Source organism: Puma concolor, chromosome B3 (assembly GCF_028749965.1).
Source record: "Puma concolor isolate L17-30 chromosome B3, mPumCon1.1.hap2, whole genome shotgun sequence".
Classification (NCBI taxonomy): domain Eukaryota; kingdom Metazoa; phylum Chordata; class Mammalia; order Carnivora; family Felidae; genus Puma; species Puma concolor.
This window is the reverse complement of record NC_141672.1, coordinates 109,489,073-109,509,608: the sequence shown is the minus strand read 5'-3', so window position 1 is coordinate 109,509,608 and position 20,536 is coordinate 109,489,073. Positions and strand designations below refer to the sequence as shown.

The 20,536-nt window shown below is 43.6% G+C and overlaps 2 protein-coding genes across 5 annotated transcripts in view; one reads left to right on the top strand and one right to left on the bottom strand.

Annotated features, from left to right (window-relative positions):
• HACD3 (3-hydroxyacyl-CoA dehydratase 3) overlaps positions 1 to 6,414 on the bottom strand; it is a 38,796-nt gene extending 32,382 nt beyond the window's left edge. Inside the window, exon 1 of the mRNA XM_025919117.2 lies at positions 6,169 to 6,414. Within this exon, the coding sequence (XP_025774902.1) occupies positions 6,169 to 6,255 (87 nt within the window). The 5' untranslated portion in view covers positions 6,256 to 6,414. The remainder of the gene's footprint in view (positions 1 to 6,168) is intronic.
• Positions 6,415 to 16,849: 10,435 nt separating this feature from the next.
• Positions 16,850 to 20,536, top strand: part of DPP8 (dipeptidyl peptidase 8) — a 68,615-nt gene continuing 64,928 nt past the window's right edge. The window contains exons 1-2 of one of the 4 annotated variants that reach the window (XM_086710976.1): positions 16,850 to 17,043; positions 18,792 to 18,928. In XM_086710976.1, coding sequence (XP_086567102.1) covers positions 18,892 to 18,928 — 37 coding nt within the window. In that variant the 5' untranslated portion in view covers positions 16,850 to 17,043; positions 18,792 to 18,891. The other 3 variants (XM_086710973.1, XM_086710974.1, XM_025918928.2) reach the window with 3 other exon arrangements.

Below are 20,536 nucleotides of genomic sequence, written 5' to 3'. Positions count from 1 at the left end.
ACACTCCCCACCCAGCTCACTTCACATTTACTGGCGCTCACTATATGCCAGATATCATTTAAAAATTTTTTTTAAGTTTATTATTTATTTTGAGAGAGAGAAAGAACACACACGAGCAGGGGAGGGGCAGAGAGAAGGGGAGCGAGAGAGAATCTCAAGCAGGCTTCGTACTATCAGTGCGGAGCCGGACTCGGGGCTCAAACCCACGAACCGTGAGGTCATGACCTGAGCCGAAACCAAGAGTCCGACACTTAACCAACTGAGCCAACCCAGGTGCCCCTGCCAGGTATCATTTAAAGTGTTTCACATTACTAGCTCACACGCAGAAACACACGAAGCCCTATAAAATAGGTACTATTACAACGATTTTACAAATGGGAAACTAAGGCTTACAGAGGCTTTGTAACTTGCCCAGGATAACACGATCAGCAAGTGGCAAAACCGAGATTCAAATCAAGGCAAAAAGAGACACCCAGGCTCCTAAACGCTACGCGGTATTTTGGGCATTTGAGTTGGTAACCTTTGATCTACAGTCTCTACCTGGGTGAACTCATCCTGTCTCAGGAATTTAAATACTACAACTTATTAACTGACAACTCCAAACTCTGCTACATTTCAGCAGTTCTGAAGTGCACATTTTTTTCACATTTAAAATCTCTAAAATCAGGATATATACTACCATAGATAGTGGCACCTTACAAGTGCTCTGGTAAAGTGGCAGCCATGACGTGGTTGTCCCTGGCTGAACATGTGAATTTGGCTATTGTTCCAGATGGCATGGCGACACGGGTGTAACTCAGTTTTTCAGTCAACAAACCACTTGCAGGCCATTTGAGGAAGGAGTAGGAGTCCTGATTCTATTCTGGAAATGTTCTGTTGACGTCTTCTGGTAACATCAAGAAGTGCCCGCATCAAAACTTATAAATAGGTCCTGATGACTTGAAAAAAAACAATGCTCATGTAGAGCACTCTCTCAGAAATGCTGCATTTCTGGTCCTCTTAATGGCACAGAGGATGATACCATGTGGAAAAGCAGGGACAGTGACATCTCTGAGCTGAAGGTGATTCAGAAGAGTGAGTTCTAAAATATGAAGATGGTTTAGAAATAATTTCACTAATTTATTTTGCTTAAACTTACATGTACAGAAGAGTGAACTATATATGCAAAGATATTTAGGACTTTTAAAACTGTTTTTAAAAAAAGAAAATAAGCAGCCCTGACAGCTGAAACTGATCTGACATTCACAGCTAGATCTCAAAATTATTACAAGCTGTTCTAAAGCTCACAGCAAAGCCATTTTTGCTCTCCTACACAAATAGTCTCAAATAAAACCAGCTGACCTCAGGTTTCTCTGAGACCATGATAAAATGACACAAAGTAAGGTCAACTCATAATTTTGTCTTAAGAACAGGTCACTATGCCATCCACAAAATATCCAATCATAGAAATGTCCCCATTTTCTACAGCATTGAATCTAAAATGAATCCCTACTTCCTTAGACCCTTTCCCAAACAGCCAAGTTTGGGATTTCTATTATCACTTATTTCTAACACCCCCTTACTGAGATACCCCAAGATTCCCCAATACGTGTTCTCCCTCATTGAAACAAGCAATAAAGCCACTTGTTAAAACAAGGTGTTTCTGGTGGTCTTTGACAGAGGGGGAGTTGTATAAAAATGTCCCATTGCTGAACAATCTCACCAACAACCGATAATGTTAGACTTTTCATCTCTCCCAATCTAAGAAATATTGGTTTACTAACAAACACTATCCCTTCAATTTACATGTCCCTGATTATAACTAAGATCAAGCATCTTCTCAGGTATACTGGCCATTCTTGTTTCCTTTTACTCTGAATTGCTTATATTTTCTGCCCCCTTTTTAATGGGTAATATGGGGGCGCCTGGGTGGCACAGTCGGTTGGGTGTCCGACTTCGGCCAGGTCACGATCTCGCGGTCCGTGAGTTCGAGCCCCGCGTCAGGCTCTGGGCTGATGGCTCAGAGCCTGGAGCCTGTTTCCGATTCTGAGTCTCCCTCTCTCTCTGACCCTCTCCCGTTCATGCTCTGTCTCTCTCTGTCCCAAAGATGAATAAACGTTGAAAAAAAAAAAAAAAAACTTAATGGGTAATATGTCTTTTCCTAATTGATCTGTAGTGGTTCTTTATATATTTCCGACGTTAATCGTTTGTCGGTGATATGTGCTGTAGATATCTTCTTCAGGTTTGTCTTAAATTTGTTAATCTTTAGGGTTTATGCTTTGTGTGTCTTATTTAACACATTCTTTTCTGGTCCAATACCGTAAAGACAGTCTCCTATATCTTCTTTTAGTAGTTTTGCTTAGCATTCAGGTCATTAACCCACCTGGAATTAACTTTTGTGTATGACATAAGGCAAGATCTTGTTTTATCTTTTTGCTATCTGTGTTTTGTTGTTGTTGTTGCCATTGCTGTTGTTGTTTGGGGGTTTCTTATTTTTTATTTTGGAGAGAGAGAATGTGTGCAGACGGGAGAGGGGCAGAGGGAGAGAGGGAATCTTAAGCAGGCTCCTGACCTGAGCCAAAATCAAGAGTCAGATGCTGAACAGACTGAGCCACCCAGGGGCCCCTCATTTTGTTATCTGGATTACCAATCATCCCCAAATAATTTCCCGAATTGTTCATCCTTTCCCCTACTAATACGCAAAGCCACCTCTGTCGTACAATACGTGTGATACCATATACGGATAACTCTGCTAATAGACTCTACCTTGTTCTACTGCTCTTTGGTTTCTCTCATCTAAGGTTTAACATCACAATATAATCCCTTTCATTTGAATAGCAATCTAGAATTTACAAAGCACTTTCAAATCCATGATCCAATTCAAACTTTAAAAAAATCCTGTGAATGAGGGGTATTCAAACTTTGTGTGAAGAACCTGAGACACATAAGGGTTAAGTGAATTATCCACGGCCCCTAGACGGTAGGTAGAAGAGCAAGAACCCACCCTCATGTCTTCAGTTACCACTCTTTCTACCAGACTGTCTATCAACTAAGGACAACAACAGTATCTGCCAAACAGCTCCCGAACAGAGGTATGCACTTTGTTCCCATATAACTTTAAAACAAACAAAAACCTTGATAAATGAACAAACGCTCTAACAACTACAGTTGCCGTGGCTGGCACAAACCTGTATGTTATGCTTATCTTGAAAATAAACTCTGTTGTGAAAAGGACTCTGCCCTAGCCCCCTGGACTCCAGCTGGCATCTTTGCTACTGCTTACCTCAAACTCAGACAATGCTGCAGTTGAAGCCTTTCCTGTATACTACTCCTCCTCACATCAGTAGTGGTTTCTCCGCAGCCACTAACCCTGTACCTCCAAAGACAGAATGGAGACGTGAAAACTGGACAGTTCTTTGTGTCTCAGAAAGGGAGGGGAGGGGAGCTGCTGCCCCCAAATTGGAATTCAACACTAAAACTCACTAACATAGAAGCTGTGAAACATGCCAGAAAGCAGGGAGCAACAGAGAGCTGTCCAAAAACCCAGCACCTAGCTTAATGAGATAAGAGTAGTAGGCACGCTGCAAATGGTTTTCACTGAATAAGTGCATTGCTTCATTCGGACCCTGAAGCACAGGTCCACAGCCCTGCACTGGGCAGTTAAGTGAGAAATTAAAAAGAAAGAGCAGCCCCTGACATTCAGAGGGTGGCCTGTCACAGCTTGGCCACATTATTCTCCTATTAGGCATAATGGCACAGAATACCAACCTCGGACAAGGTTATTATGAAACATTAATGAAATGAGACAAAGGTCATTTCATAATTTGGGGTAAGCACAGACAAAAACATGGCCACTACGCTACCCACAAAATACCAGACACCCTTTCTCTCTTGGCCAAAATGAGTGACTGCTACTTTTCTACCAATTATTTTATTCTTTTGCTAGTCTCTCCTCCCAACAGATAAGATGTATTCAGATAACCAACCACAGAATTGTCCCTGTTTTCTGACAGCATCCAAATCCTACAATCAGTTCCAACCCCCTTAATGAGACACCATTGTCCCCCATGGGCTATGCTCTCCTTGCTGGAATGAATAATAAACCCAACCTGTTCAACTAGAGGTGTTTCTCTGGCAGTCTTTGGCTGTCATGCATTGACACGGTACAAGTCAGAAAACCCAAAAGTTCATGCCTTTCTCTTTCTGGAAAGTTCTTCCAATCTCAGTTTGAAAAGAACACTTCATCTCATTTCTGAAGGTCATGTCTAACTAAACAAAAGAGAGGTAACAAATTCCTTTAACACCAGGTTAAAGGAGACCTGGTTCATAGTCAACTCTAATTCTACCAATAAACATACCCATACACAAAACTTTTTGTTTGTATAAGATAATATGCTTCTTCTAGACAGTATGCCCTTGGAAAGCTGAGACTATCTGACTCATCTTTATAAATCTCTAGTACCCCACACAAGGTAGAGGATTTCTTTTACGAACGGTACTAACATGTTGCTTTTGGAGGAAAAATGTTTTTCCCAAACATAAAAGGATTCTCTATCCAAAAGAAACTTCCATTTTCTTCCTCCACCTTTACATTTCCTTATCTATAACACATTTCAAATGTAAACTTTTCGTGTTTCTAAACATACCAAGTGTGATGAACATGTGTTCATACTTCTTAACTAAGAGGTTGAGATCTCTTAAGACAAACATAAGTATGATGCATTCTTTCATTTGTCCAACTAATTTCCATTTCTTTCCACCACCACCCCCCTATGCCCTTAAACACCTTTAGTGTTTGCAGCTTCAAAAGTATCCCAGAATAGTACATCCTTATTACATGATAACATCTAGAGAGGACAGGGCCTGAGTTTAACTGGTCTACGTAATGCTTGACTAAATACCTTTAACAAGAGACTGTCATAACTAACACACATTCCACACTTATTGAGTGAGAACCCTCTCCAAATGGGGACTTTGATTCCCATCAACAAAGATTTTGTTTGTTTCCTTCTTTATTACAACACCCTGAAGAGCACAGAACATTTACTCATCTTCTGATGCAAAAATATAATTCAGTCTGGTTTAATACATTAAATGACACACCATGCAATGTCACATCCTATTTAAAGGCATTCTGGTCAGTATTGTCTTTATCTTTCAACGGGAAAACAGGTTTAAATTCCAGAAACAGATCCAATTCAACAAATTCAAATCTACACTGAAAGAGCACCTACACGCACTTCACAAGACAATATGCCAGGCAGGCAGAGGGACAGAAGCACAAACTCCTGACTCAGAGGCAGTGAGCTGAGTGGAGTGAAGGAGGTTACGAATTGCCACAGATATCAGGGACAAGTAGGGAGTAAGGATGACTGGGGAAAGAACATTCCAGACTGAAAACTCCAGTTTCTCAAAGACTGGAATCCCGGATGCTCTGGACAGAGGCAGAGGCTACACAGGTCCTGGGATCTCCACCATTTAGGGGGCAACAGCTTGTTCATGGAGGAGGCTAAGGAAATCAAACATAAATGTTGGATGTAACTTAATTTTTAAGTTCTCTATGCAACTCCTCAAACCTGAGCTCATAGCCTTCAGAATAGGGGCGGAAATCACTTTCTCGGGGTTCCCCGGTTTTTAAAATTAAAATTAACAAGAATGATTTCCATCACTGAACGGTTGGAAGGTGGGTGTGGCCCCTCTGGGGCAGCGGCGGGCCTTGTGAACGTTGGACAGGCCCAGCTGGACCTCTCAGGCGAACGCCAGGCGTCCTAGCAAGCCACGGTCACTCTGAACCCCTGGCCCAACGAGCTCATCCCACGTCTCCAAGGGCCTTGGCGAACTCGAACCCCGGCGGCCAGGCCTCCAGGGCCGGGCTCGGGCTCCATCAGGCCTCAAACTGCGAACAAAGAGAAGGCCCGGGCAGCCTCTGAGACCCGCGCAGGACTCACGCAGCACCCGAAGGTACCTGCAGCCTTCAGGGGGTCGCGCCCCAGGCCCGTGGTGTGCGGGTGCGCCTCGACCAGGGCCAGTTCCTGCCCGGGCCTGGACGCCGAAAGTGCACCGCGTCGCCGAACCCCTTGGTGCACTGCAGGCTCTCCAGCGCGCACTGGGACAAAGAGAGTGGCGGGGATCGGCGGGTCCCGGGAGCTGCGACCCCGCGTTCGTCCCGCCGCCCGCAGCGGCCTTTACCTGTACGTCACTCAGCTCCACGCGCAGATACAGCTCGCGGTGTCGCTGAGCCCAGTAGACGTGAGGCGTCAGCACCTGATTCTCCATGGCCACACCGCACGGGGCGCGGGGAGACGGATCGCTGCACCTCGCTGCCTCGGATAGTGAGAGACTGGTGCCGGTCGAACGCAGGCCACAAACCCCTGCGCTCTTGAGCGCCGGCAGCCGCCAACCTCGAGACACCCCACGCTCGCAGGCTGCGCCTGCGCAATGCCGGGGTGGGGGGTGGTGGCGCGAGCTCTAGACCTTGGCGCGAGCAGGGCGGGGGCGGCACGGGGCGCAGAAGTGGGAAGGGGCGGGCCCAGCACGAGTGACGCCAGAGCTTGATACAGCGGTTTGGGGAGTTGGGAGTCAGCAGGTGCATGCAAGGCCCTTTCCCCTCTTCTCCGGGGCGATGCTTTAAGATAGGCTTAAAAATGAAAAGTCCTGAGACTCATAAAGAACTGATCAGCGTGAGAAAGGGATTGGGACTGATGCATCTGGAAGATCACCCCGTTCTATCACCTATTTATTTCAACGTTTACTGAGAGCTTATTAATTGCGCTGGGCTTCGAAGCTAAACACTGGAGCTAAAGCAGTAAGACACAGTCCCTGCTGTCCCGAAATCCTGTAATTACAGACACAATAAGAATGATGATATTATAGGGGAAGGAGTATGGGAAGAGGGTGGAAGGGTGTTCTAAGAGGGAAGAGTAAATGTAAAGGCCCGAAATTTTCAGCGCAGTCTCATAGAACTTTATGCGGTGATGGAAATGTTCCATTCTGCGCTGTTCGATTTTGGTAGCCACCAGCCACATGAGACTTTGAGTACTTGAAATGTGGCTTGTGAGACTGAGAAATTGAATTTTCTATTTTATTTACTTCTAATTAATTTATTTTTTAATATGTATTCAGTTTTGAGAGACACAGTGTGAATGGGGGAGGGGCAGAGAGAGAGGGAGATACAGAATCTGAAGCAGTCTCCAGGCTCTGAGTTGTCAGCACAGCGCCCACAGACCGGGAGATGATGCCCTGAGCTGAAGTCGGAAGCTTAACTGACTGAGCCACTTGCGCCCCAACGTCTAATTAATTTAAACAGCGACATAATAGTGGCTATCCTATTGGCCAGAGCAGGAGACTTTTCTCTCTTAAAGTAAGGGACCCAGACTAGATACAACACTAATTTATGTCTAATTTAAGCTATCTTGTCTGTATCCACTTTCATCCCTAAGTCTGCTGCAGTGAAGAGTGTAATAGGAAGCAACATTACTATGAAAACCAGAAGTCTGGGACAAAAATGAGACTTATAATTCAGTTCTGTTGGCACCTATTTATTTAGCAAAGTGCTGAGCACAGGGATCCAGAGATGAAGAGCTATGAGACGGGCTCGGGGCGCCTGGGTGGCTCAGTCAGTTGAGTGTCCCAGTTGGGCTCCCGGCATGATCTCACAGTTCGTGAGTTCCAGCCCCTTGTCAGGCTCTGTGCTGACAGCTCAGAGCCTGGAGCCTGCTTCCCATTCTGTGTCTCCCTCTCTCTGCCCCTTCACTCCTCATGCTCTGTCTCTGTCTGTCTCTCAAAAATGAATAAACGTTAAAAAAAATTTAAAAAAAAGAAATGAGACAGGCTCTTGGGAAACACTTAATTCAGGGGTGGATCATATAAAATACAGAGGGCTTTACATATGGTGAATGTGCTGAACTTACAAAGGCAGGAAGGTGGGAAATGAGGGTTTTGGAAACCCAATGGGTGGACATTTGAGAGTGAATCCTTAAAAGCTGGACAGTGAAATGTGAGAAGGAAATTTGATAGAGAAAGAAGCAGAGGTAGGACAGCAGAAGCATAGAGCCAGAGTCCAAAGGTGAAGAGCTATGGAAGCTTCTGTGTACTGGGGGTTAAGGACCTGGAGAATAGAGGTCACCCTGGATCTGAAAAGGCAGATGGGAAATGAAATGAGAAAGTCTTTGCTTCAATCAGGTGTTTGTACTATGTCCCACAGACACATGGGGGTCAGAGAAGTTTGTTAAACTGGAGCCAAATCAAATATGTGCTTGGCAGGTCCACCTGTCAGTGAGGAGGAACTGGTAATAGACAAACCTGTTGGAGGTGAAGTAATCTGCTGGGTATGGGGGATGGTGAAAGCAATAAACTTGATAGTCTTGAATTTTAAAAATGCTTTTGAAATGGTAAACGTGTTTTTATTGCATGGCCTTTAATACAATGCAGATCCAATATAGGGCACTTTTTTTTTCAATATATGAAGTTTATTGTCAAATTGGTTTCCATACAACATCCAGTGCTCATCCCAAAAGGTGCCCTCCTCAATACCCATCACCCACTCTCCCCTCCCTCCCACCCACCATCAACCCTCAGTTTGTTCTCAGTTTTTAAGTCTCTTATGCTTTGACTCTCTTCCACTCTAACCTCTTTTTTTTTTTTCCTTCCCCTCCCCCATGAGTTTCTGTTAAGTTTCTCAGGATCCATATAAGAGTGAAACCATATGGTATCTGTCTTTCTCTGTATGGCTTATTTCACTTAGCATAACATAGGGCACTTTTTTTTTTTAATGTTCACTTATTTTTGAGAGAGAGAGAGAGAGAGAGCAAGTATGAGAGGGGGAGGTGTAGAGAGGGATGACAGAGGATCTGAAGTGCGCTCCACACTGACAGTAGAGAGCCCAATGCAGGGGTTCAAACTCATGAACCTTAAGATCATGACCGGAGCTGAGGTCAGACATGCAACTGACTAAGCCACTCAGGTGCCCCCAATTATAGGGCATTAAAAAAAATTGAGGCATACAGGAAATGAGCAAATTTTAAATGTTTAGCTTAAGCTGAATATTTACTTACATTTATATCTGTGTAATTAATTACTACCTAGATCAAGATCCAGAACATTTCCAGCATCCCAGAGGTTCTTTCATATCAATATACCTTTGCCTCCCATCTCTCCCCCCCACACACAAATTTCTATGCTGACCTCTCTCACCATAGAGTAGCTTTTGTCAGTTCTTGAATTTCATATAAATGGAATGGTTTTTGTTGGTATCTGCAGTATTGCATTTCATTGTATGAATATACCACAAATTATCCATTCTCTTGATGAAGGACATTTGCATTGTTTCCAGTTTTTAGCTATTATAAATAAATAATGGAGTGCAATCAACATTTATGTAATTATCTTTTACTGTATAAATGTGCTTAATTCTCTTGGATAAATACATAGGAGTAGAAATGCAAGGTCATAGAGTAGGTGTATGTTGAGCTTTAGTAGATAAGCAGTTTGGGGGGTTTTTGGTTCCTGGTTTTGTTTCGTTTTGTTTTTTTTCGTATAGTTGACACAGGAGATAAGCAGTTTTACAAAGTGTTCTGATCAATTTACATACCTACAAGTAATTCTTGAAAGTTCTAGTTGCCTTATATCCTTGGTATTTTCAGTCTTTCTAATTTTAGCCATTCTGGTAGGTGTGTAATAAAAAATAAAATCATTTCAATCCAGCATTCTTGAAACCTGAGGCTTATCAACTGACCTCCATCCAAGATGAGAGCTATTGATAAGCAAGAAGAATGAATCTGGACATTTTGCTTCAGGTCCTCCTTAAGAAAGATACAAAGGAAGAGGGCCTATGCAGCCTGGTTCAACTGAACACCAGTAATGTACTGGAAACTTCTCTGGGCCTGAGTTTCCATATCCATCAAACGAGAGAGTTAGACTCCATCCTCTCTGATGATCTTACTGGCTATTTCTAAATTTTCCTGCAAGGAGGCCAGCTCTTGTGTACTCCTCTCTCCAGGGGAAATCCATGAAGAAAAAAATTGAAATGGAGAGGGTACTGAGTAGCATCAGGGTAAACTATAAAACAAAAAGATAGCAGAGGGTATAAAAAGGCAGACCCAAGCAGCACCGCCAAGCTTAAGTAAGTAGGGCTAAGGGTTTTATGATAATACTAGTCAAATAAAAATGCAAATTAAGTACTTTCTGTGTGTCCTGCCTTCTAGATGTAGCCTTCCTAGCCCCAGGGCCAGGGCCATCTCTCCTTTCTCAGGCCACAGGAAGCATTTGCTGAGTGCTTGCTACCGATGAAGCATGTATTCAGTGCTTAAGGCTGTTTTCTGGCTTTGGACAAAGGATCATGCACATTCTCCTTATTCACCATTTTACAAAATCTTCTGTTCGTGGAAGAAGTTTTAGAAAATGAAGTGTAGAATTTGGCTGTTTTGTGCCTCGCCCAGAATCACCCAGCTAGATATCCTTTTTTTTTTTTTTTTTTTTTTTTTTTTTAATGTTTATTTTTGAGAGGAGGGAGGCGGTGCAGAGAGGAAGGCAGAGGATCCGAAGGGTGCAGGGCTAGAACTCACAAACCGTGAGATCATGACCTGAGCAGAAGTCAGTCGCTGAACTGACTCAACCACCCAGGTGCTCCTAGACATCCTTAACCAAAATCACGTTTGTCTATCTAGACAGCACAAAGCTGAAAGTGGAGCCAGAGACTCACTGGGTCAATCCAGGCACACACTGGGACATCGTATGAACCCAGTTAGTAGATCTGTAACCTCCTAGCTATTCCAGGAGGGTGGGCCTTGCGGCCAATCATTGACAGAAGAAAAAGAAAAAAGAAAAAGAAAGAAGACCCTTCCCCTTAATCCATAGTTCAGAAAAAGGTACAGAATGACCCCACCTCAGGCTCAACCTTACTTGGGTATGGGGAGTGGCCTTTCCACCCTCTTCAGTTTGATCTGCCTGTTAAGTCCTGGTTCTCTGAACCGCATACATGGTTGCAGGTGCAGACAGTTGGTACGCTACCATTTGTATTAAAAATAGTGGAATAGTGGGAGGAATAATGATCTATCTATCTATCTATCTATCTATAGTATTTGTTTTTATATCAAGGAAACTGGGTAAATTGGAGGAGCAGGATAGAAGAATCTTTTTTTACTATAGACCTTTCCATTTGTCAAATTTGGGGTCATGTGATAGTATTACCTACTCAAAAACTTAAATATGGAAAAGAAAATCAGCAGGAAAGGCCCTTTTTTGTTATTGCAGCTTGGTTTGTGCTAGTCCCCAGAAGGTACAAAATATGGGGGAAGTGGAAAAACAAACTTTAGCCCACCATATCCTGCAATCAACTGTTATTAGGGTGTTCGTTATATGCTTATAATCTGTTTCCTCAACTAGATTATAAATCTCTCTAGAATACAGACTGCCTCCTTTTGGTACCCTATAGCATCTAGCACAATGTGTTTCAGAAAATAGATGCTTAAAATACATTTGTGGACAATAATGCCCAGTGTTAGAAAAGTTTTAGTGAAATTGGCACACCCATGCTGACTGTAGCTAAGAGCAATATACAATCGTGGGATCATTTTGGAAAACAGTTGTGCAATTTGTAGCAAATTCCTCTCTGGGGACTTTGTTCTAAAAATAACTTCAAGAAAGGAATAAGTATATATGAAGATGTTCATGGTGTTACAGGGTGAAACACTGGAAATTACACAAGGAGAATGACCAATGAAAAAACAATACAGCAGCACAAAATGGTGAATTAGAAACTAATAAAATTTGGGGCGCCTGTGTGGTTCAGTCGGTTAAGCGTCCGATTTCAGCTCAGGTCATGATCTCATGGTTTGTGAGTTCAAGCCTTGCAACAGGCTCTGTGCCCACAGCTCAGAGCCTGAAGCCTGCTTCGAGTTCTGTGTCTCCCTCTCTCTCTGCCCCTCCCCCACTCACACTCTGTGTCTTTCTCTCTCAAAAATAAACAAGCATTCAAAAAAATAAAAAAAAAAAAGAAACTAGTAATATTGAAAATGTTTATGATAAAAAAATACAAAAATTCCAATCACAGGGGCACCTGCCTGGCTCAGTCAGAAGAGCATGTGATTCTTGATCTTGGGGTCAGGAGCTCGAGTCCCATTTTGGGTGGAGAGATTACTTAAATGAAAATAAGAAAACGTAAAAAAAAAAAAATCCAATTACAACTTTACATAGTGCTATAATACAAGGAAATATCTTGTGTTTTTGTTTTCCTTCTTCATAACCCTTGATCCTTCCCAATTTAGGGGGCTAGGATGTGGCAACCATGGCTCTTGGAGAATTGTAATCATGGAAACGGAGAATAGAGACATCAGATTCTTCTCTTTTAAACCTGGCTGCACATGTAAAACAGAAAATATTTGAAATAATATGCAGACTAAATAAAAAATTTCCAGGCAGACTAGGGAGAAGAAAGTCAAAAGAGAAGTAAGGGACTCTGCTCAATGACATTTACACAAATGATACAACCTGACTTTGGAGTTCAGTAAACTCCAGGAGGATTTTTTTAAAGGGGCAGGGGGAACTAAGGGAGTACCCTTGAGAAGGAGCCACAGTCTTGCCCTCACCTCCCCTTAAGGGCTTATGCAGAGCTGAGGGAATCCCCCCTCAACACCCATGACAGGTTTAGGGATCTAGGGAAAGAAAAGACCTGTGCTCTTGCCCAGGCATTAGCGCAAGGCTCTAGAGCAGCAGTCACCTAGTGGAGATAAAGGTTAAAGATCGGCAAGAGGGCCAGAGGCTTCCTGGATATGGGTGAAGGTGCAGGAACAAATGTGAGAAGGGCCAGCAAGTGGGGCAGAGAGGGAATAGAACACAGTGTGGATTCACAACTAGAGACTGACAGATAACAGCTATCTCACTGAGTACTTCATGATGGGGGGAAGGTCATACCTGAGGATTAGCTGGTATATTCATATCCTAGGGCAGCCATAACAAAATACCACAAAATCACATGGCTTAAAACAACAGAAGTTTAGGGGTCGGTTAAGTGTATGACTCTTGATTTCAGCTCAGGTCATGATCTCACGTTCATGAGATCAAGCCCCACACTGGGCTCCACGTTGGCTGTACTGAGCCTGCTTGGGATTCTCTCTCTCCCTCTTTCCTCTGTCCCTCCCCCACTCCACATACACACACTCTCCCTCTCTCAAAAACAAACTAACTAACCAACTAAAAAAAATAAAAAATAATAAATAAATAAATAAATAAATAAAAGTTTATTCTCTTACAGTTCTGGAGGTTAGAAGTCCAAAGTCAAGATGCTGGAAGGACCATGCTCCCCCTGAAGGCTCTAGGCAAGAATCCAACCTGGCGGTTGCTGGCAATCCTTGCTGCCCTATGGCCTGTGGCAGCATTGCTCCAATCTTCACCTTTGCTGTCAAATGATCTGTGAGTATATCTGTTCTTATTTCCTCATATGGCCTTCTTTTTGTTTGTTTGTTTATTGTTTTGTTTTTTATTTAAAATTTTTTTTCTAAGTGTTTACTTATTTTGAAGGAGAGAGAGAGAGCAGAGTACAAGCAGGGGAGGGGCAGAGACACACACACAGAATCCAAAGAAGGCTCCAGGCTCCAAGCTGTCAGCACAGAGCCCAATGCAGGGCTTGAACTCACGAACTGTGAAATCGTGACCTAAGCCAAAGTCGGGTGCTTAACCAACTGAGCCACCCTGGCACCCCTCCTCATACGGACTTCTTATAAGGACACCAGTCAACGAATTTGAGACCCACTCTACTCTAACATGATCTTAACTAATAACATCTGCAAAGACCCTATTTCCAAATAAGGGTCACATTATGAGGTTCTGGATGAACATAGATTTGAGGAGGACACTATTCAAACCAGTACAGCTGGGATGAAGGTCTAGAGAAGGCATTGGCCGTCACACCCTTCACCAGAAAGGATCCTGAATTGAATGACTGGGTTTGCCTAGAGTTAATCAAGATTACACTTTTTACTATTAAATGAAATGGGTCATATAAATATAGGTTGGGTCAAATTATGGAAAAACTAAGGAAATTAAATGCAGTACAAATCTGTAAGTGGCTTGAAAATATTGCTCCTGCTACATGTGTAAAATATGTATATAAAACAAGAAAGTTATGATAGGGTAGAGGGAAGATTGGTGGATCTTTCTGTAATGAATGTCAGAATGTTGTGTTCAAATTGACGCTTGTGAATTGTGACAAATGATGCTTATTGTCGCATGGATAGTGCTACCCAGCGAGGCTTTGGGCATGCCCCTCTGGGAAAGGTTTTTGTTGTTATCTTTGTCATCATCACCACCATTCATAAATAGAATTAATAAACGGAATGCTTAATGTGCACCACGTGTTGTTAAGCACTTTAAATGCATCATATATTTCATTTATTCATTTCAGTGATGTTACTGAAGTCATTTTACAGATGAGAGAAACAAAACTTAGAAAAGCCTGGGAGTAAGGAGTATCTCCTTAATAAGGAGAGGAGCCAGGATATGATCCCAGGTATGTCTGATCCTGGGAGTGCACGCTTTTACCTGTGAATACCAGAGGAAAAGTACCACTGCCTGAAGATCATGGAGTGTTAGACACAGAAGGACTCTTAGGCTGGTCTCTGAGGAGGACCAGTGTGGAAAACTCTCAGGATCTCTAAAACATAAGGCTAGACCCAGACAAGGACTTGACTGCCTCAGACGGGCATAGCTCCAGGAGGCAGCCCAGATTTCCCTAGGAAGCGTTCTCACTTGGCCTTGCCATCCCAGCTTTCACTCACACTTACTGCCCCCTGCCCATTATGCCAGAACCCGACTTTTTAAATGCAAGAATGAATTTGTATCAACGCCGCCATGTTAACACAGACTATTTACTCAGATGTTGTGTGCTAGACAACTTGCCTTTTCCTGATGAGTTCCTAGAGTGCAGGGTGGCGACAAGCTGGCTAGGCTTTGTCAAGCACATACACAAGGTTGGCAAGACCCCAGCCTGACTGAGTTAGCCAGTAGAGATACAACGGGCCACTTCAGATTAGGATAGTTTAATACTTACCTACACAACAAAAGGAAGAACACATTAAGGTGCCAGCTGCCAGTGGTCCTTGTCCCACAAATCAAAATGGAGAATACTGAAACAGATGGGGTAAGATGACGGCAGGGTAAGTTGTGGCATACCCAGCTGCTGAGAAGCCAATTCTAGACTGCAGCTAAGTGGTTCTCATATTCTGCAGCGATATTCTGAGTGGGTGGGACAGAGAGCCCACATCTCAACAGAACCTGGGAAATGAGAAGCTGCCAGGGGAGATTGGCTTGAGATCCTTATAAGCCTCCCATCCTCTCCTGTTCTGGGAAGATCACAAAGCATTCTGCTAAGACTCAGATAAGCTTTGGTTCAAAGACTTTGCCCGTGAGGCCTGTGTGAGGCAACATGGGAGGTTGCCAGGGTGCAGGGTGGAGATGTTCCCTTACAGCTTCCTCTGGCTTGAGGCTTGTTAAGCCTGCCATAGAGAAAGTGAGATTAAAAACCAAGAAATCTGAATTCAAGCCTAGATCAATCCATAATTAGTCAAATGACTTAAGCAAGTACTTAACCTCTCCAGAGCTTGCTTTTTAAAATCCATAAAATTACATATTGTTTTGTTTGTTTGCTTTTGGGGAGGTCTTTTTCCTCTTCTTCGAGTGTAAACCACACAAAGGGATCTTGTCTACTTTATTCACTATTGTAGCCCCAGTGCTTAGAACAGTGACAGGCACATGGCAGCGATTCAACAAACACTTGGTTGAATGAAATGAACTGCAAGATATTTCATTGTGTTTTGTGTTTTGTTAGTATGTGCATGTGCATTCAAAGTCTTAAAACCTACTTTCAGGTCATTTGCAGAAAATTCACAGAGGAGTCCCAGTGAAAATGCCTGTACCTTTCTGTTAGGGGAGCTCAACTGAAAAAAAAGCCCGAGGGAAGACTCATTTAAAGTGAAAGTGAGCAATTACAATGAAGAATGGAATCTTGGCACCCAAATGGATCTTTTATTAGTGCTATTATAATAAATCCTAATGATCCACACCTCTGACACATGGTCCCTTGAGTAATAGAAGAGAGGGGAGGCCAGCTTTTCCACTGTTTTGTTATACACCTTCCACTTTCCCAGTCATCTCCCCAGCCTCCCTTTTTCTCTTTTTCTCAGCCAATGCATGGTGTGAAATAGGAAGAGACTACAGGTTAACAGACCTGCGTCTGGTTGTGATTACAGCAAATTGGTCACCTCCCTGCCCGAGCCAGTTTCTTCCTCTTTAAGTGTTATTGTGACACATACGGTTTTCCTTAATTACAACTACATAATGTGTTCTATCTCTCCTACAGATCAAGAAACCATGGCTCAAAGAGATCGACTGACCTGCTAAAGATCACTAATTAGTACTAGAGCCAAGCTTTCTGACTCCGAGTTCAGGTTTCTCTCCACCACAACAGTGGGCCGCTCAGAAGTTCCCTAAGGCCTTGGTCCCTCCCCTCTGTCATCTTCAAGAAGGGGCAGGGATTTTTACTGGCTTGCTCCCTGCTGTGATCTCAGCGTCTACAAACTCTGCCTGGTACATAGCAGGCACTCAATATATACTTGCTGAATGAAAAAAAAAAAAAAAAAAAAAAGATGGATGAGCAGACACGCGCCACAATGCGTCCTGCGACTTCAAGCAAGTCGCCACCCGTTTCTGGATTTCATCTCGGTCCCCCACCGCAGCGGTGTCCGTTCCGCGCCGCGTTCGTTCCTCCGGCCACTAGACTGCACTGTGGCAAGGGACCCCACCCAGCAGGGAGCGGCGCCCTTCTTGGCCCCGCCGAGCCTTCGCTGGTCGGAGGGCGGGTCGCGACGAACCGGAAGTTCCGAGGCGCCAGCGCCGCCGCCGCCGCTGCCGCTGCCGCCTTTAAGTGCCGCGTTCGCCGCCTGGGTTGCCACCGGCGCCGTCGCCGAGGAAGCCGCTGCAGCCGGGTCGGGAGTGGAGGCGGCGCGGCATGAAGCGGCGCAGGCCCGCTCAGTAGCACGCGTCGGGACGCTCCGGGCGGGGCCGGGGGGGAAGGTGCAGTATCCGCCCCCTCTCCTTCCCCTTCGCCCGCGAGGCCTGGGCCCCAGCCCGGCGGGCCCGCTCCGCCTTACGGAGGAACCGCCCGACGCGCTCTCCCGGTTAGCCCGCCGTGCGGTTTATCCGGCGCGCCGCCCTGCGCGGATCAGAGCCGGTGGCGGGGCCCCGCTTGCCGGAAGAGGAAGCCGAGGCTCTGAGATTCCGAGTCCACCAACGTTCACTGGGCGCCCCCTGAGCGCTGGGTGCTGGCCTCCCGGCTTCCACGTCCGTTATCCTAATTGAGCCTCGCTGGGGTTGGGAGCCGGGTAATGCCCGGGCTTACGGATGAGGAAACAGAAGCTCGCAGAGGCGAAGGGATCTGCCTAAAGTTCGACTGTGGCGGATCGGATTCGGACTGAGATTTTTCTGGTTTCCCAGCCGGTGTTCCTTCCTTTTTCCTGTCCCACTCTAGGTCGATTCCCTCCCTGCTTCACTGCCCCCCCCCCCCCCCCGCTCATTCTCGTTCACCCACCCGGGGCAGGATATATACGTTCCTTTCCCGCTCCCCCACCTCTCCCCCTCACACGCTTTTCTCCTAAGACTTCTAAGACTTGGCATTCCCTCCCCTCCCCCCCGCATTCTCCTCAACATTCTCTGCTACACCTATCCTCTTCTTCCCCATTCACACCTTTCAAGATCTTTGCCCAGTCTGTGATAATCAACCTCTCCACTAGCTCTGGACCCGGAAAAGTGAAATGGCTAGGCTTAAGTGACGCGTGGGGTGTTCAACTGGACGACTGGTTGCCTCTTGGATTGAAAATTAAGAATGACGTTTTAGTGGGTCCAAATTCAGGAGTCCTGAAGCCGTTCTCTAACCCAACACGCTCTTATCTGAGTGAGGGGCTTAGTACATGGGAACATGTCTTGACATCTGAGTCCATCGTTCTTATGCTAGCATAGCTTCACCCTTTTCCCTCCATTGCCACTGACCTTTTCTCACCGCATCTCCCCTTCACCTACTTGGTGAGCCCAGAATTAAAACTGATAACAAAGTAACAAGTGTAATCACAGCTCCTCCTTTCTTTTTCCTTTTACTAAGCCAAAATTTCAACAAGCTTAATGCTTCCTTTTAGGGCAAAGTTACCTAATTCAATTGTTTTCAGACTATAGGTGGAAAGGAAAAGGGCAAAAGTGGAGTGCACTTTAAACGGATAGCGCATTCTTCATCTTATGAAAAAAATTATTAAATGCAAGTTAGTTCCCTTTCCATGAAAATGGCCTGTTTTATAATTTTTACTGGTTATTCTACGGAGTCTGTCTCCACCCAGCTCAGTATATATTATAGTGTAAAAGCAGGAACAGGAACAAGCACAGAGAAATAAATTTTATTAATCATCTGTCATTTTTGAGGATTTACAGTAGCCACTGAGTAACCTCACATTTGTATGCCTTTTATACTTTTTGAAGGTCTTCCATAATTTGCCTTTTAATGTATATATACATGTCAGGATTTAGACTGTGTTTGGATATCCTTTTGAGTAAATTAGGCTGTACATTTCTGAGATTTTTAAAAAATTGTAATTATAATAATCTAAAATGTAGATAGAAAATAATTCAGGCATTATATATTACACCAAGAAGGTTATTTCTGTTTCAGTTTTAAGTACTATTTGAGATTTGAGATTTAATCTTTTTGGCCACATATGCTCCGTTTTAATAATGATCAACAACAGCCTTGTATCTTATCTCATTATCCTGGTGAGCAGGATTGGATGGTGAGAAAAGGAAAGACTCCTGTGAGAAGAGAGCAAGATGAGCAGAGGGATCTATGCTTGAAGTTGAGTCACTTGAAAAAGATCTCTTTGAATGTGGAAGAGATCTGAGCAGATGAAAATACAATCAGGTAGGCATGAGGGAAGGTCCTTAAGTGAAGAGGTAGGGGGGCAGTGAAATATATGTACTGTGCTGAAAATGTATGCTGACTCTCCTAATTTTTGAAGTTAGAATCTTAGGAATGTATTTGAATATAAGATGTTATGGAAACCTGGAACTTAAGTCATTTAGTTACACACTTGTGTATATTACTAAAATTGTATAGTATTAGCTGTATCCTGGAAAATGCAGGATGTACATTTACTATAAGCACATAGAGTAGTAGAATGTCATTTGAACTGTGAAGTTTGTGTGTGTGTAGACAGAGACAGAAATAGTCCAGAGACCTAGTACAACTTAGGAATAGCAGGTAATTTGCTATTAATAAGTGCGCGCTAACACAACTTTTACATAGGAGAGATGTCAAGTTAACGGTGACTCAGGAAGCTGGGCACTAAGCCTTGGGAAGTCTGCCCGCTGAACTTCCCTCTTCTGTTCCCTAGCCTTATTCTTGTGAGCAGTGGTTTGAAGGTGAAGTTCCAAATTTAACAAATGGGGGGTTGAAAAAAATGAGCACGGTTTGTGTAGCTTCTCTCACTTGTCCTTTGCTCTGTTAGGAGTTGAACTAGATCCACTTACGTATTTGATAGAAAGTAGGCCTCCCATTAGCTTTTAGGTGGGCAGTCACCACTGTCATAAACTGCTCCTTACTATCAGTGTGCTAAGTAGCAGTTGAGCTAAATGACTTTTCTCTACCAAACTGTTTGGATTTTGGTCATTGGAAGTAAATGTCCTGTCCTAGTAACATTACAAGTTGGATACTTGATAAAACTCTTGAGTGGGTTTTTTGTCCACTTGTGCTACTGTTACATTGAAAATGGTAATATGTTTCGCTGTAGCATGAAAAAAGACACACTGTTCTGGCCACACACTGTTCTGCCGTAAAGCTTGCCTAGTGTAGTAATTCACAACCCACACCTTCTAATTAATTACTTTTTCTCTGTGGTTGGTAGTTACCACGAACTCTTGTGAACCTGGGAAGCTGAGCTTTAAAAAAGACATCGTATTAAATATACAATCATGTACTGATTGTTGCCCTAGAAGTAGTTAATAATTATGTGAAATCCGTTACATAAATGCAATCTATTTATCTCCCAAATCAAAAAAAGGTTGCTCCAGAATTTTTATGTTGCTTCTTTTTGGTAGTTTCATGAATAATGCGTGGCAGAACATCACACAACGGCTTATGATAACACTTCTTGATATTTTCTCTGATACTTTGCTTGTGTTACATTTAAGTTTTGAAATAAAGGAAAATACATCCTCTTCTGAATTTGTAAAATGAAAAGAAACACCATTGGTAGATGAAATGTTAATATTGTTTTGGGGTTGAACTGGTAAATTGGGTTCCCACTTCAAATATCGATAGTACAAAAGTTAAATGCTTTTTGCATAAACTATTTCAACTAATTAAAGCCGCTTGAAAATAGTATCTTTTTCCTCTCTGAGAGTAAAAGTTGTATAATCTATAATCATAGTTACATAAATTCCTTATAGTCACCAAAAGTGATGGTAAGATAGTGATGTCTAGGCAAGAGCAGAAGACAAAGAAAAATGTACCAGCCAGTTAAGTCTTTTG